Source organism: Acartia tonsa, chromosome 12 (assembly GCF_053477335.1).
Source record: "Acartia tonsa isolate MP-2025a chromosome 12, ASM5347733v1, whole genome shotgun sequence".
NCBI classification, from domain to species: Eukaryota; Metazoa; Arthropoda; class Copepoda; order Calanoida; family Acartiidae; genus Acartia; species Acartia tonsa.
In genome coordinates, this window is record NC_137271.1 from 19,994,235 (window position 1) to 20,011,871 (window position 17,637).

General features: G+C 32.3%; 1 protein-coding gene across 1 annotated transcript in view; it reads left to right on the top strand.

Moving 5' to 3' along the window:
- Positions 1 to 2,305: 2,305 nt before the first annotated feature.
- Positions 2,306 to 17,637, top strand: part of LOC145334704 (putative peptidoglycan muropeptide transporter SLC46) — a 60,487-nt gene continuing 45,155 nt past the window's right edge. Inside the window, exons 1-7 of the mRNA XM_080180278.1 lie at positions 2,306 to 2,418; positions 2,870 to 2,971; positions 4,744 to 4,806; positions 5,542 to 5,600; positions 7,559 to 7,676; positions 8,010 to 8,139; positions 8,745 to 8,854. Of these exons, the coding sequence (XP_080036404.1) occupies positions 2,320 to 2,418; positions 2,870 to 2,971; positions 4,744 to 4,806; positions 5,542 to 5,600; positions 7,559 to 7,676; positions 8,010 to 8,139; positions 8,745 to 8,854 (681 nt within the window). The 5' untranslated portion in view covers positions 2,306 to 2,319. The remainder of the gene's footprint in view (positions 2,419 to 2,869; positions 2,972 to 4,743; positions 4,807 to 5,541; positions 5,601 to 7,558; positions 7,677 to 8,009; positions 8,140 to 8,744; positions 8,855 to 17,637) is intronic.

Genomic DNA, 17,637 nt, shown 5'->3' on the forward strand with positions numbered 1-17,637 from the left:
TTAATAAGTAGAAAATGGACATCAAAGGAGGGGGGTGGGGGGGGGGGGGTGATTCACCCTCCTGACAGTGAAATTACTGTTGTTGTCTGAATTACAATCCCCTTGATTTTGGTTTAGGGAAATATCAACCCGTGATAAAACCCTGTGCACGAAACTGGCGGCACTTTACTAACCATACGGGCTACTCAGTACCCAATATAACCTAACTTAACCTGACTTAACCCTTAACAGTCGGGCCCCTTGCCGCACCTTAATCAGTCGGGGGGGGGGGGGGCGTTCAACGCCCCCCCCTCATTATCTCAGTTCCTATTAGAGCTAGAGGGCTAAATTTTTTTGTGCAAGTCCCCTGTGTTATGGTGAAATTCCGACCTTAAGTAAGTCAAGGTCAATTTCCGCTGCCTTCATCCTTTTATTTAACAACCTTTGTTTTTAGGTCCTTTTTTACTTAAAAATTTCAAACGGCTGTAATTTTTTTATTTTTAAAGCTAGAAGAAATTTTTTTTTTGCAGAAAATGTTTATTTTATTTAAATTTTATATTTGAAATATCAAAACATAAGTTTCAGCGGCCGCAGCTGTACATGGCAGCTGCCAGCCGCCGCAGTCGGCGGTCGGTGGGAAAACGGCGGTGGATCTTTATGAAATTTTAATACATTATGTAGACATGTAAGAAAAGCTTAATTTTAAAATTTGAAGTCTCTAAGTCAAAAATTACGGCCACAGGAGCATTTTAAAGATTTCTGGAGACCTGGAGGATCAGGACCTGCAGGATGATACCTGGAACCTGAAATTGACTTGAACACCTGTATTTAATATGAGAATGTACTACTAGAGGATATTTTAGTATTTTGGTAAGATAAAATGCTTTGTTTAAATCAAAAACAAATTTTTGTTCTTTACCTGGATGACCCTGCCAGGTTTGCTGGCATCCTGTGCCCGCAAGGATGGAGATATTCAAAAAATTCCAACTCTCAGTTATGTGTCATACCCATACTTAAAAAGTCAAGCAGTTTGGGCTCTTTATCTTTCACACACAGAAAATCAGGGATAAGGGATGGGAAACCTGACCGAAAATTAGGTCTCGGCCTCCTTTTTAAAGTGATGGGGCAACTTTTCTTTTTTGCCTATAAAATCAACTCATTTTCGCCAGTTCATTATTGGCTGTAGGCTAATATCCAATAGCCTGAAACTTGCTTTTAGCATTAACCAATTATTAATAACAAACGCGTCCCCCAGTTCATTATTGGCTAAATTAATTCAAGCAAACATAAATTTCTGCTATTAGAAAGACAACAATGGAAAGTTTCTGCTATCAGAAGGACAACAATATATATGACGTTCAATCACATCAACTTATTATTAAATCTACACATTAATAAATGTCCATATAGCAAAACATAAATTGAGAGATCGTTTTTTGAAGACTGAGTAGGATTCAACATTTTATACTTTAGAACAATGTGAAAAACTCATTGTCTTTAGACAATTTAAAAGTTACATTTCATGTGGAATTGATAACCCACCTAAATGATTACAAATACAAAACTAGTTCAATATGTAAATAAAAGTGTACTGTGTTTTGTTAAAAAAAAATTTTCATTAATTTTGGTAAAAATTATTGCACACTTAATTGAACTTTTCTGTTAATATTTAACGTAAAATAAATTTTTTTTAAAATTCTTAATTTATATGTATGCTATGGAACAATTAGTTGATAGAATGTTACCCATGTACTTATTCAAATCTACTTAATTTATTTATTAAAGCTGGGGGGCTAAAGCGGTGTTTATTTCTAAATACAAATTTTGGGGTGAAGTAGATCCCCCCTAAAATGTTTGAAAATAAATCAGATTTAACCATCTCAAAAAAAACTTTTTTTTTAAATGGGGGGGGGGGGGGGGTTGGCGAAGTAATAACGGGATTCTACTTAAAGCCACTAACATATTGGTTCTTTGGAAAGTTTTTATTATATTTTATGATTGGTGAAATCAACTACCTGAATTCTATTCTATACTTTTTTTCTTTGCATTCATATAATAGCTATTTCATCATTGTTCATAGTTTTCAAATCTAACTACTGCGTCATCCCGAAACTAGTTTTTTAGGCCTAGTTGGAAAATAGGCCTGGAATAATATTTTCTCACGTTTCCCATCCCTTATCCCTGCAGAAAATGAGATAGAAAAAACCGGATGTGGGGGCGTTCAACGCCCCCCCCCCCCGACCGTTAAGGGTTAAAGTAATAAAGAAACAAAACTAAAACTACAAAACTACCTCCTTCCTCCAACTATTTTTTTACAATTAGGGCCTTGCATTATTTCAGATGGGTTGCTGTGGGGAGGATGGTTTGTGCTCTAAAATAAAATATGTTATAAATAATATCACTATTGAACCATGCCTACTATTTTTCTCAATTTGTCAGGTATATTATCTATCTATCTGTTTATCTATCCATCTATCTATCTATCTATCTATTTATCTATCTGTATATCTATTTATCTCGAAAATAAAATATGTTATCAATAATACCACTATTAACCATTCCACATATTTTTCTCAATTTCATATTTTTAATATTTTCAGGTATACTTTCCTTGCGTTTATAATATATATTATTCAATAATGGACAGTCTTCTCGCAGTGCACATAAATGCGCGAAAAATTCTTGTTTTACTCGTTTTCTTATGCTGCTTAACATGGTGTGCGGGCATGTTGAAAATCTGTTAACTTTGTCTTTTACCTTTATTTATTATTACACATCTCGCTTAAAACTTATCAATGAATATCATTTAAATGTACAGAATGGTCTGTTTCCGTGTCTATCTATCTATATATATATATCCATATATATTTCTTCCTATTTATCTATCCAGGGATTGTATGTGCTAGTGGCTCAGAACCTGTATATCCAGAAAGTTTGTCAAGTAAATTTGAATATCAGTGAAGAAATCTGTCTCAACATCACAAATCATAAGGTAATTAGATTTGTGGCGGTTTCCCTCAAACTTTCTAGTCTTAGTTCCCAAACCCTTATGTAGGAATATATTTATAACCCCACTGAGTTATGGCACCGCAGATTTAGTAAAGGCAACTCATGTATAGGCCCCGTAGGGGTTATGTATTGGAAAAATAAAACTCCCCCAATTTATTTCAAATTCTCAACCCATTCCCTCAAGTCCCCCTAGAGGCTTCTATTGGCGTATCCGCTGGTACGCATGAAAGTAATAGGATGTGTGTCAAAAAAATCTATAGCTTCAATTCCCCAACGTTTTAGAAAAGTTTTGTTGGAAAGGTAATGGTACCCACCCTAATATAGGCAAAAACCTTCCCAAAGCTAGATCCTTCTTTACAAACAGATAGACAAAAAATAATCCTTTTACTTTTATATTTAGTATAAATTATAAATACATTTCTACGCATCTTTTGACCGTTTTTGTTCTTGTTAAAAGCAAAGCTTTTCTATAATTAGGGTCGGTCCGTCCGTCCGAAATAGATAGCTTTTATTCGTTAATTTAGGCACGTTAGAATTGTCCTATCGATTTCAAACTTTGCATGGTGATTCCTTTAGTAGTTAGGTACGGTTTAGAAAGCGTAGAAACTCTATAATCATTACCAGAATGTCCGTACATCCATTTTAAACATGTTGATTTTTCTACTTTTTTACCAACAAATATTTATGTGATCTAATTATCCGTTTGATCTGATTTTTGGTATATTGATTCCTGGGACAACAAAGTACAATATCATAAGCGAAGCAACTCTACAATCAAAAAATGTAAGTATGTCCATAAACATTATCCTGAATCAAGCAGTTTTCAACATATTTACTTACAATTTTGCTTCGACTCTTATATTTTTATATTCTGATTATTCAGTTCAGACACTATACAAGTGTTAATGTCCGTTTGTCCTATCGTTTCAGTGCTTCGCTTTTATGGATGTTGTCATACTTGTTTTTATAAAATTTATTTGAAAAAGTTATTTAAAAGGAAAATACGCCAATATGAGTAACATAGAGAGAGGGGACAATGGACCTGGATAATTATTACACTAGTCTCCAAAGTTTTATGATAACACTTTCTTATTCGTTGGCTTAATAACTTTGGGGACTTTTGTTAATTTTGAATAGTTGTTTCATTAAGTCGAGTGTTCAAACGTTTCAACTACTAAATTTAATCTACAAAAGGGGTATTTTTGTAAATCATCATGGGAGTTGTACATAAATTTATCAGTCATTGTCTTATCCCTTTAGATCCCTGAAAATATAGCATCCATAGAAACAATTTGCGTCTAGTTCAAACATTTCTCAATCTTTTAACCTAAATTAAAGATTATATGTATTATTACATGATTTTTATGTATATTCTTAATTTCAAGATAAGAAGTGATATTTATTTAAATATTAATATATTTTTTATTACAAATAATATAACAAAAAAATTATTATAATGTACAGCATGACCCTAAATAAAGTTTTATAGTCGATTCAAATTGAGCCAAAGAAAAACATTTTTTAAACATTATAATATTTTCAAACATCTTTTCTATGGTATTTTATAGATAAATAGTTAGCAGAAGGGTAAATTATGGTATTAGTGGTATTTATCAATGGTAGTTTTCATAGAATCTACTACCTAAAAAAAAAATAAGGTGAATGTTATAGTAAAACGTAAATTATTTCAGAAAAAAAAATTTATACAACATAAGAATAATTTTAAATGATCTTTATATTATCAATAAATTGCAGGATGAACAAATAGAAGTACAACAGTATGTGTCTGTGCTACAAGGTTATAATCAAGTTCTACAGGTACAATAATCAAAGCGGTTTCCCTTAAAGTGCTTAGTCGAGTACAGAACCACCCAATTTGAAATCAATTTAAATTAAGAGAGGTTTTCGTGTGTTTCTTTTTACTTTAGGTTATATTAGGTACAGGATGGATCCCAAAGTTTAGCTACCCCCCGCCCCCCCCCTCCCCCACCCTCTGGGGTTAGGCATAAAAAAAAATTATATCCTTGCCTAATTTTGCATTTATTTCAATAATAAGCTCTTTAGGGGGGGGGGGGGGAATCCTCGCCAGGTACTTTGAGGGAAAGTACCCAAATTGCAAATATTACTTATAAATAAACCAAGGATGACGACATCCAAAAGTAGCGGAATACAAATAAATGGATGGATAATGTAAGTTTTTGAGCAGATATTTAGTCATAGAAAAGACAAAAGACGCAGACGGGATAAAGTGATATTACAAAACCATATATATATTGTCTTTTGTTGACTAATTAAGTCAACAAGACGAATAGGAATAAATTATAGAGTAGCCTCCTACACAAATTCCTGAGAATACTATAATTTGATTACATTTGAACAGTCCGTCTGTCCGTAATGGATTGATCTTATCGTTAATTTAAGCATATTCAAATTGTCCTCTGGAGTTCAAACTTTGCATGATAATACCTGTATCTGTTAGCTATAATGTAGGTAACATAGCAACTCTATAATTAATATCAGAATGTTCGTATGTCTATTTTATTGTACTTGTAGGCTGTACCTGCAGTGGTGTATGCCCTCTTTGCTGGCCCCTGGTCTGATATTCATGGAAGGTATACATAATCAGTGATCTAAAGGAATAAGACAATGGCTGATGAATTGGTGTACATTAGGGCGGGTCGATTTGCTATCTTTTTTGGAATTACACATATGTTCACATTGGCAAGGGTTACTGGCCCAATATAAAACAATGTGAAACCTAAAAGAGGATTTCTAAACCAAAAACAACGGGCGCGCGGGGGGTATAAAAAGTGCCCACTCCCTAAAAACTAAAAATTGAAATTCCTTCTAACACAGGCATGTTGCATATCAAAATGACCGCATTGAAATGCTGATTACGAATCAAAAACCCGTTTTGAAAAATATTGCTCCTCACTGTGGGCTAGAATTGAATCAAGACAAAAGTAAGTGCCGAGCCCTGGGACCTATGTATGGTGAAAATAGACATAAAACCAAGATGATTCCAGGTAAAACCAAAATATTTCAGCGGGGGCTTTTTGAGAAAATTAGATTTGAAAATTTTAAGTTCAATTTTCACCCCCTAGGAGTTGCCGCATAATCATGACAAGAAAAGCAAATATTATTTATTTTCAATTTTGAACAACTTTGCTTTTATGAAGTCCTTCTTTAAACCTCTCTATATATGATTTATTTTAGGCTGAATTTGTGTGACCTTTGCAAAGCAAGTGATAGAAATGGCCATTTATTAACTCCCTTCAGAAGTGGTTTTATGAAGAACTTTATAAAAGCAAAGTTGTTCAAAATTTAAAATAAATAATATTTGCTTTTCTTGTCAAGATTATGCGGCAACTCCTAGGGGGTGAAAATTGAACTTAAAATTTTCAAATCTAATTTTCTCAAAAAGCCCCCGCTGAAATATTTTGGTTTTACCTGGAATTATCTTGGTTTTATGTCTATTTTCACCATACATAGGTCCCAGGACTCGGCACTTACTTTTGTCTTGATTCAATTCTAGCCCACAGTGTCCTAGTTCGAGTAAGATCTCATAAAGTACCTAAAATAGCTGATTTAGTCAAAATTGTTCATTTTGGTAGGTTATTTGAAAATTATTTCAGAATGAATAACCATTTTTCAAAACGGTTTTCAGATCTGTAATCAGCATTTCAATACGGTCATTTAATATGCAACATGCCGGTGTTTTAAGGAATTTAAATTTTTGGTTTTATAAGGGGGCGGGCACATTTTATACCCCCGCGCACCCGTTGTTTTTGGATTTAAAAACCTCTTTCAAGTTTCACAAGGTTTGATATTGGCCCAGTAACCCTTGCCAATGTGAACTAATGTGAAATTCCAAAATCGACCCACCCTAGTGTACATCCTTAATGATGATACACAAAATCATCCCTTTTTTTGGTTTCCAGATAGTGGTTGTTGAGCCCAGGAATAAGTAATTTATAGCAAGACAATTCTTGAAGATAAAGTATTCTGAAAGCTAGATTTATCCTAAAAAGTCAACTATTATAGCTAACTTATTACATAAGGAAAAAATGATACAATAAATGCCTTTTCGTTCTAACCAATGACATAGCCAGATTGTTCCTACTATGTGGTCTCATTGGTCCAATTCAAATTTCCATCTACATATATTGTATCAATCTCTTTGAGAAGAGTGTCTTTGGGTTAGACCGATCAGAGCAAGGTGAGAGTCTAGTCCAATAAGGGAGTTGTACCTTCAACCAAATGAGAAAATAGTTTTTATGTTTTGACCAAGAAGAGGATAAAATTAAGGAAAGACATATAGTCACTTACACAGTGAATGTTATTGGAAGCTTTTTACAGTTCCCATAAAAAATTAGGATATACTGGCCTACCATTGGTCAATTAAAATGTATACTGGCCTGCCATTGGTAATTAGTCTGTGTATTGGCCTATCATTGGTCATTTATATTGTATGACGTTTATTTTTATATACACTATGAAGAGCTTCGTGTTATTAATTAAAACTTTATTTATGAATATTTATTTAAGCAATATTACATTATTTTTTTAGGCGGATGTTAATCATCTTTTCAACCTTTGGTTATATATTCAACAATGGAGTCTTTATCATCAACACAATTTGGTTCAAGGAGTTGAAAGCTGAATATCTTCTTTTCGAATGTCTTCAGGTATAAAAGCTGTTAGAAACTAGTGAGGGAGGGGACATTGAGCTGATTATTACACTAGTTCCCAAAGTTTTATAATAAATTTCCTTATTTGTTGGCTTTGGCTATGAGGACCTTTATTGAATTTTGATTGGTTGGTTCATTAAGTTAAGTGTACAAACATTTCAATCACAAATTGTAATCTACAGAGGGGATAAATTTGTGTATCATTATTGGGGATGAACATCAATTTATCGGCTATTGTCTTATCCTTTTAGATCCCTGGGTCAATTTAATAATCTTAATGCTCTATTCATGCTCAGTTTGAAATACATATGATAATTCTACCATGTTTAGGATTGTACAGGGGGCTATGTGGTATTTTTCTTGGCTTGCTACTCCTACATATCTGATGTGTCCACTAAGCAGAAAAGAACAAAAAGACTGGCATTTGCTGATGGACTTTTCCCCGCTGGATTCTTTTTTGGTAAGTATTTATCCTTGATGACCTCTTGGGGGTTTGCAGACACTTCGAGATTTGCACCACCAACTTTTTATTTCCAAGACCTTTGTCAGGAAGTCCTAACTGTGCATGGTTGCGTCTTTTTTTATTTTTGGCTAAGGCATTCCCCATGCCATAACTATTATTGTTGTGCATCTGACATAGCAGCAATAGGAACCATTTTTAACGTCTTTAGTTTTGACAAGTTGTTGAACCATCACCTACCAGATGAGGAGCGGATGCGAAACGTGTTAAGCCACATTCGCGAATATTTATCTTTGTTTTAAAGTTTTTTTTCTAAACAAGCAAAGCTACTCTCATAATAAGCACAGCCATTATTTATAAAATTGATGTTTCTTAGCTAGCAACCTTCAAGTTCAACAAGATTTTTAAATTGTCTGATTGTATGATGCTCTATTTACATCTAAGGTAAATTATCTTTTTGATTCAAAATGGTCGTTCAAACCACTAAGATCATATGCCCCAAAAATAGACTAACAAAAAAGGAAAGTAAGGAATCAGTAAAAAAGCTATTTAAAAGAAATTTTCTGGAAATTTCGTTCTGTTTTTAAATCTTTAAATAATTTTAGGTATGGCACTCTCTGGACCTTTGAAGGCTAAATTTGGTTTTCTGCCCTGCTTTGCTTTGGGTATAGCCATGGCTATGTTGTGCATGTTTTATGCCATTTTTGTACTAAAGGTAAGTCTGTTGTTTTATATAGTAACTAGCAGCTATGCCCCCTAGAGGCATTTAGGGTTTCTTAAAGAAATGGAGGGAAAAGCGACCATCCACCTTTTAATTTTTAAAAAGAACAGATTTTTTTGTTGGGCATTTATTTTAGGAGGGTGAAGGTACCCTCAAAATAGGACCTACCAGAAGATTTACTGTAAAGGAAAACCATATTGGTCCAGTGGTTAGCGAGATCTAAAGCTACAGAAATACTGACAGACAAACACAAGACAACCTATTATTATTATATCAGGAAAACGTGAAGAAATCCATTTTTTTTATAAATACTTATTTTACGTGGATAATGTAACACGTATGGATTTATTATTACTTTGATTCTACACCAGATTTTCATGTTCTATAATAAAGTGAGCTCTGTAGCGGGCTAAAATAACGATATCTCCCGTAACCCTCCTTTACCCCATCCTCCCCCCTTCTATTTGATAAACGGCCCGACCAATAAAGGCGAGGGGATATTGCAACCTAATTTGACGACAATTTTTCTCCTGTCATAATATCCATGTATATTCTACATCCACAGTAACACGTGGAAATGACGTTTACAATATAATTATAATTAGTTTCCATATAAAAACAACCATTAACAAGTCAAATTAACAAGAATGACTATAAAGGAAGCACAAAAACGGACAGGCAATTTCTATTCAACAATTTCTCTTTTTTAAGTAAAGCTTAGAACCTAAAATTATTTTTTTTGTATTTATATTTAAGCCCTGGGATGGTTTTAGGATATTTTTTGACCTTATACCCCCTTTAAATTTAAGTTCTCTAGGTGCTAGGGACGCTGCTCCTAGTTCTCTAATAAAAACAACCATTAACAAGTTAAATTAACAAGGATGTCAACATCCAATAAAAGTGATGCACAAAAAATCGGACAGGCAAACGAATTTTGTCAGGGTTCGGAAGCCGCGCCTCAGCCGCGCATAAGCCTCAGTTTTAAACCTACTTGTGAGCAGAAAAAGAAATTTTTGAAAAAAGGATTGTCAAATAAGGGACAGTTTTATACATCCAGCTAAATTTTATAGTGATAAAATGACGATTTCACTGAGGCTTACACGCGGCTTACGCGCGGCTTCCGATCCCTGAATTTTGTCAAGTAACATTATGAATCATCATTCAACACTTTCTTATAGAAATCGATGTATTATTACTTGGATGTTGCACCATATTTCCATGTACTCTAATAAAGTTATACTCACAGCTTGCAAAATAACGCTAGCTTCATCCTTATACGACACGGTTGGACCCTCAGATGTCAAAACTTTATTTTAGTGTTTGGCCAAAATGACTTTGCAATTGTATCTGTAAGTACGTCTAATAACACCCTTTGCTATTTTTAAAATCCTAGAAAATTATTTTGCAAGAAAATTGCATAAATTCGCAACCTTTTTTAGAACCACTACATAACTCGAGTTTTAAAACTTTTTATATAAAATCCTTTTTACAAAAAATATCAATAATTACTTAAAATTAAACCTGAAAGAAAAAAAATCTCATTACACGTGTTAATTTGCATGTTTTAGGTCTTTTTTTGAGGAAAGTATAACTTCCACATTTTTGACAATAATTATATTTTTTTAACATTTCAAAGTAAAATATAATAAAACTTAAACGATTTTTCTTGAATTATCAGTTGAAAATTTCATCAAACATGCAATTTAAGTGATGAAAATTTAATAAAATCATTTTTTGAATGTTTAGAATTACCAATTTTCTACATTTAAAACAAAATGTTAACAAAATTTAAAAACATTTTAACATATAACTTCAAAAATCAATAACATTTTATAAAAAGATGTTTCAAAAAATAAATCATTAAAAGGTATTAAAATGCATTTCAAATTACTTAAAATTAAAACGAGAACATCTTTTTACACTGTATTCTGTGGAATAGAGTTTAAATGACATGATTAGTAAATGAAATATTTCCTAAACTCATTAAGCCTTTTTGTGACTATATTAAAAATAATTTATTTTGTTTCATATTGTTTTTTTATTCAAATATTTGACAAAATTTTCCCTACGTCAATAAAATAAAGTCAGTTTTTTACTGTTTCCAGGTTTTTCTTTATAATTATAACAATTAAATATAATATAAATCTTCATTATCTTTTATTTGAATTATCATACACATTAAAATTCCTCTTAAATATCACACAACATATGATTGGGAAGTATAGCCATTTCTTGGAGGTATAATATTTACAAAAATACCATTAATTCTGTTTTTATCAGAAGTTAAAAAAATTGAACAATTCTAAAACAATGGTTGGCTGTCTAGATATTGAGTACACTAAGACTACGGCTCTGTTCTATTGAAATAACGTTGCAAAAAGAGGGGTTCTGAAAGTAATCTACCTAATTATTTTTAAAGAACCAACAAGTACTGTCAGTATCTTTTTTCTTGTAATCTAGCAGACAATCAAATCATAACACAATTTTCATGATAAAATATTCAGGTTTCTACTTCACATTTTAAAAAATATACTGATCAATAAAATGTTCAAAATTTTACTTTGTACTATTTGAAAAAATATGTTGTAATTCTTATTTTAAAGTTACATTTTTATCCCTGACAAAATCATAGACGACTTTTAAAGGCATCTTATCTAAACTTTTTGAAGAAAAACTTAAAAACGTTAATTAAGTATTAAAACTATTTTCTTCGATTTTTCTGAAGTTATTATCGCATTCTATGGGTTTTTTATTATCATTTACTTATATCGAAAGTGCCAAACATTGTACCCTAACTTATTCATTTAATAAAAAACCAAGCGTGACGAGTATAGGTAAAGCTAACTCATTATGGGAATGAAATAAAATAAAAAATAACTGCTTTTTCATAACAAAATCTGTACACTTTTTAACCAATAGTATGACCGGCTTCTTCCTCCACTGTTTTTTTTCTGTTGGCTGATTTAGTACGTATCTAGATTATATCTTTTCTATGTAGTCATTTATTAATAAGATTAGTACAAGTCCAATTTAAACTAAATTACTCAATAATTTATTAATTTTCACAGTAGTGGAAAAATTATGTCATTATTAATAAATTTCCATTGGAAAAATATATTTTACATATATATTATTGATCATGGAAAGAAAACAAAGTATCGGGTTTTGTTGTATTTTCAACGTAGCTTTACTTCTATTTAGCTCCTGCGAGGGGCTCAAACCTTGCGGGGTAATCATTAACATTTACCTAACCTAACTTGAAATAACCTATCAAAGCTACTGTGAAAATACGACGAAACCTGCTACTTCGTTTTCTTTCCATGATCCGATATTATTTTAATGTAAACCATTTCTCTTTTATAAAAGCATAAAATTATTTAATTAAATATTATTTGGATTAAACTGGTTCAGCAACCTTAATTTTTTTATGCTTTGACAATTTATCAGCCCTGAAAAATGTATTTTTGATAAAATTGAAAGGTATCACTGCAATGTCATACAGCCCAAGAAAAGAAAGGTTTAGCCATAAACTAAAATTTCCACCAACTTCAGCAAACAACTCTAGGATGTTGAAACTGGATTTTTGTTCCGTTAAAGTTATCTAAATTTTAAAAAAATATATAAATATAGATGTATGACAAGACATATATCTGGATTCCCCTGTTGGGGACGTTTTTCGTCTGCTAGCAAATTGCTTTTTGCTCGGCTGTGTAAAAAACCTTTCACTGTTAGTTGATCTTAGATTGGTTATAAAATTACATTTGAACTTTAGTTGTAATCTTCTAAAGTTCTTAGAATATAAAGAGTTATTTATCGCATCATATAATGACAGCTTTGCGCGGATATAAAAATAAAACCTTCGACCCCTTGTGGCTAACAAAAGTGGTATTAATTTTATTATTTTTATTTTAATATTCTTGGAAAATGGCTGAGAACTGGTTCTAATCCAGAGGATTTAAATCGGTTTTGAAGCCATACTAGAAACTGAATTACTTTATCATTGATGAGTATTTTGATCCAATGCATGTTATTACTTCCTCCGTTATCTGCAACCATTGATATCTTATAGGTAGTAGATACACAGGGGGTAGGACATCCAATATGAAGATATCTACAAATATAAATATTATAGGTGTTAGATACACAGGGGGTAGGACATCCAATATGAAGATATCTACAAATATAAATATTATCTACTAATTATATATCCTACTATAGATATCTTATAGTTAGTAGATACACAGGGGGTAGGACATCCAATATGAAGATATCTACATATATAAATATTATCTACCAATTATATATCCCACTATAGATATCTTATAAGTAGTAGATACACAGGGGGTAGGACATCCAATATGAAGATATCTACAAAAATAAATATTATCTACTAATTATATATCCTACTATAGATATCTTATAGTTAGTAGATACACAGGGGGTAGGACATCCAATATGAAGATATCTACAAATATAAATATTATCTACTAATTATATATCCTACTCTTATAGGTAGTAGATACACAGGGGGTAGGACATCCAATATGAAGATATCTACAAATATAAATACATATTATCTACCAATTATATATCCTACCATAGATATCTTATAGGTAGTAAAAAACTCGATTTTCTAAAAGAGTAAGATAACAAATCTCATAACCATTTAATATGTATAATGGGGTCTTTGATCAATCAGTTGTGGTACTGATATTAAACTTTAGTCCCCACAAATATTCTTTAACTTTATTTGGACACTATTGATCAAAGACAGATAAAGATATCTACAATACAAATACTTAACATAAATAAGTGACATTCTTTTTTAAAAGCGAAGCTTTTCTATAATTAGGGTCGGTCCGTACATCCGTCCGTCCGTACGTCTGAGACAGATAGCTTTTTTCGTTAATTTAGGCATGTTAGAATTGTCCTATCGATTTCAAACTTTGCATGGTGATTCCTGTAGTAGTTAGGTATGATTTAGAAAGCGTAGCAACTCTATAATTATTACCAGAATGTCCGTACGTCCATTTTAAACATGTTGATTTTTAACTTTTTTAACAAAAATTTTTTATATGATATAATTATCCGAATGTTCTGATTTTTGGTATACTGATTCATGGGATAACAAAGTACAATATTATAAGCAAAGCAACTCTATAATCAAGCCCTAAAAATGTAAGTATGTCCATAAACATTATCCTGTATCAAGAAGTTTTTCAACAAATTTACTCACAATTTTGCTTTGACTCTTATTCATTTATATTTTGATTATTCAGTTCTGACACTATACAAGTGTTAAGTTCGTGTGTCCAATCGATTCAGAGCTTCGCTTATATGGATGTTGTCATCCTTGTTTATCTAAATATCTATAAATAATAATCTTAATCCCCCCCCCCCCCATTGTACAAATATTTTTGAAATATCTATTTAATTAAACTAAACTATTACCTTCCATTTGTAAAGTTTCTCCAAAAATAGAAAATCTCTTGCCTTAAAACAAAAGTTTTTATTAGTTTAGTAATGCAACTTCTTTACATTTGGATATGTTCTATCCGTCCCCGAAGTTAAGTTAAGTCCAAAAAATGGTCCTACGACAAACGTGGACAAACGTCGGAGTGGACACTTAACCTAGCCCAACCTATTTTAGACCATCTTATAGGTTTTTTAAATGCCTAACCCCTGCAGGGGGCTTATTTGTTCATTCATATCTTAACCTAACTTAATCTGTATAGAAATACTTAATAAAGTTAATATTTTAACACTCCTGCGTTTGTCTACTCCGACGTTTGGGACTCCTGCTTTTGTCCTGGAACCCAGAACATAAAAGAGTTCTAGGATCTATTGCTCTCAGGGCAATAGCTAACATTTTCCCTTAAAACTTTCCAGGATTTACATTGACCCCAAAGTTTTATAAATACAATATCGTATTCGTTGGCACAAAAACTTTGGGTGTTTGAATAGTGATAACCAAACTTTTCAACTGATATTTTCAATCTAAAGAAATGTTAATTTTATTTTTCATCATTGGAGATGTATATCAATTTATCTCCCATTGTCTTATCCCTAAATGTCCTTGTTATTATTATTGTAATCACCTGATATTTTCAGAAACATTTTGCATTGTTCCTGGACAGCTATTTTGAAATAGGACACTGTCTTGCGGTTCATTTATACCAACTATGGAGGGTCGGCAACCTAATAATATAAATAAAAAGATGACAACATCCATAAAAGCGAAGCTCAAAAATCAGATAGAAGGACAAATGAACAATTGAACTTGTAGATTGGCAAAACTTTAAAAAAACAGAATATTAATTTAAAGGTTTTAACAAAATTGTATAAACTTGTTGCAAAATTGTGTTTTTCTAAGAATCATTAATCATGAAATCAGATGAATATAATAATTATAACTTAATTTTTTTTTAAATGAACGTACGGACTTTCTGCTAACCATTGACGAGCTGCTACGCTTTCTAAATCGAACCTAACTGTTATAGGAATCATCCAACAAAGTTTGAAATCGCTAGGACAATTTTAACATGTCTAAATTAACAAAAGGAGCTAAATGTTACGGACGTACAGACGGACCGACCCTAAAAATATTAGCTCATAGATTACAAGTAGCCGGTTCAGGAACAACTACCCCGCCCCACACAACCCCTTCTTTATTAGTACCGTTTAAACTTTTAAATAAATCCTTACCAAGAAGATTTAAACATTTATTGACAATGATGTTTTGAAAACATTGTTTGTAAGACTGGTTTTCATTATATTCAGTGCAATCTTTATTTGTCTCAGATCTGGTTTGTTTAATACACTTTAGTGAACTAATGGCTGTGACTTTAGCATCTAGGGGGAAGGAAGGGGTATTGGGACAAAGTGTCTCAAAAATCAGCACTCTGTCCACTGCAGGAAGGGCAGCAAACTAGCTTAAAACCGTCATGAGACTAAGGTTTAAAAGTGCAATAGCTTAAAAAGATTCCGTAACCTATGTGAAGCTACTTAAATTAGTATTCATATAGGATTAACATGGAATGCATCAAAAGCTTTGTTTAGGTCAAACTATCTAAAATTACATAAAAATACACAAATAATGAGGCCAGGGTAGTGTTAGGTGTTATAGTAACAAGGATGACAACATCCATAAAAGCGAAGCACTGAAACGGTAGGACAAACGGACATTAACACTTGTATAGTGTCTGAACTGAATAATCAGAATATAAAAGAAACGAAACAGTCGAAGCAAAATTGTAAGTAAATTTGCTCAAAAACTGCTTGATACGGGATAATGTTTCTGGACATACTTACATTTTTAGGACTTGATTATAGAGTTGCTTCGCTTATACTATTGTTCTTTGTTGTCCCATGAATCAATATACAAAAAATCAGATCAAACGGATAACTAGATCACATAAAAATTTGTTGTTAAAAAAGTAGAAAAATCAACATGTTTTAAATGGACGTACGGACATTCTGGTAATGATTATAGAGTTGCTACACTTTCTAAATCGTACCTAACTACTACAGGAATCATCATGCAAAATTGGAAATCGATAGGACAATTCTAACCTGCCTAAATTAACGAATAAAAGCTATCTATCTCGGACGGACGGACGTACGGACGGACCGACCCTAATTATAGAAAAGCTTCGCTTTTAATAATCCTAAAACACACGCGCATCCAACTAAATTTGAACATATTCTGAGTACATTTAAAAATGTTTTACCAATGTATCTCAAAACTTTTGGGGTCTGGATCGTCCATCCCTATTTAAAAGCAACAGAATGTATCTTAGTATTAAGTCTGATACCTCGCCCATTTTCTGGACCGATATGGTTCTTCTTTAAAGCCTATAACTATTTTTGGAAATAATTAAATAATTTCTTTTTAAAACTAAAATTGAAAGTTTGTGTTCGAATCACCCCCTTCCCTCCGTCAAGTGTCCCTAGAAGCCTCTATGGGCGCAGCTGCTGGTGTATAAATAAAAAGAGTATTATTTCCTGAATTGATTGACGGTGGCTTGATAAGTGCTTGAACCATAGCTTTTAGTCTTTATCAGTTTAATTTTCTCGCCTAATAAAAAGTACCAGTTTGTTTCTAAATAGCACAGGAACTTTCTATAATACAAAGTAGAACGATGTTTGTCCGTCTGTCACTTAAGATCTTGGTAACCACTGAACCGATCGGATTCTACTCTTCAGGGAATATACCTACTGGTCGTGTGGTGGTTTTAGGCTATTTTCTTGAGGGTTGGGACACCCCTAACTCCCCCAAAAATCAAAAATAACCCCCCCCCCAATTTTTTTCTTGCGTAGGTACCTATTTTTCCAAAAAAAAAATTCTTATGGGGAAGTTTTTTTTTTAATTTCCTCTTGGGGCAAAGCCCCTAGAGGCTAGTGGCAAAGCCTCTAGTATTAATATAAAGTGTCCGTCCGTCCGTATGTCTGCATGTATGACATTGTAAGTTAACAAATGAGAATTTCTCATTGGCTATTACTGATTGAGGTCTGAATTTTGATATGTAGATTCCCCTAAGTACTGTTGTTTATATTTGTGATTTCAAAATAGTTTAAAAATTTCTTCCAAGTCTTGGAGTTTTATATTATAACTTTAAAAATAAAGTCTTAATTTGAAATGTGTTACCTTCTTGAATTTGAAGATCAATCATTTGTATAGAAGGATCAACAAAAAAAACATCAACGTCTAATTTAATTGTAACTTTTCAAATTTTTATTGTAAAGTTAAATAGTTAGGTAATGAAGAGCCATCATCT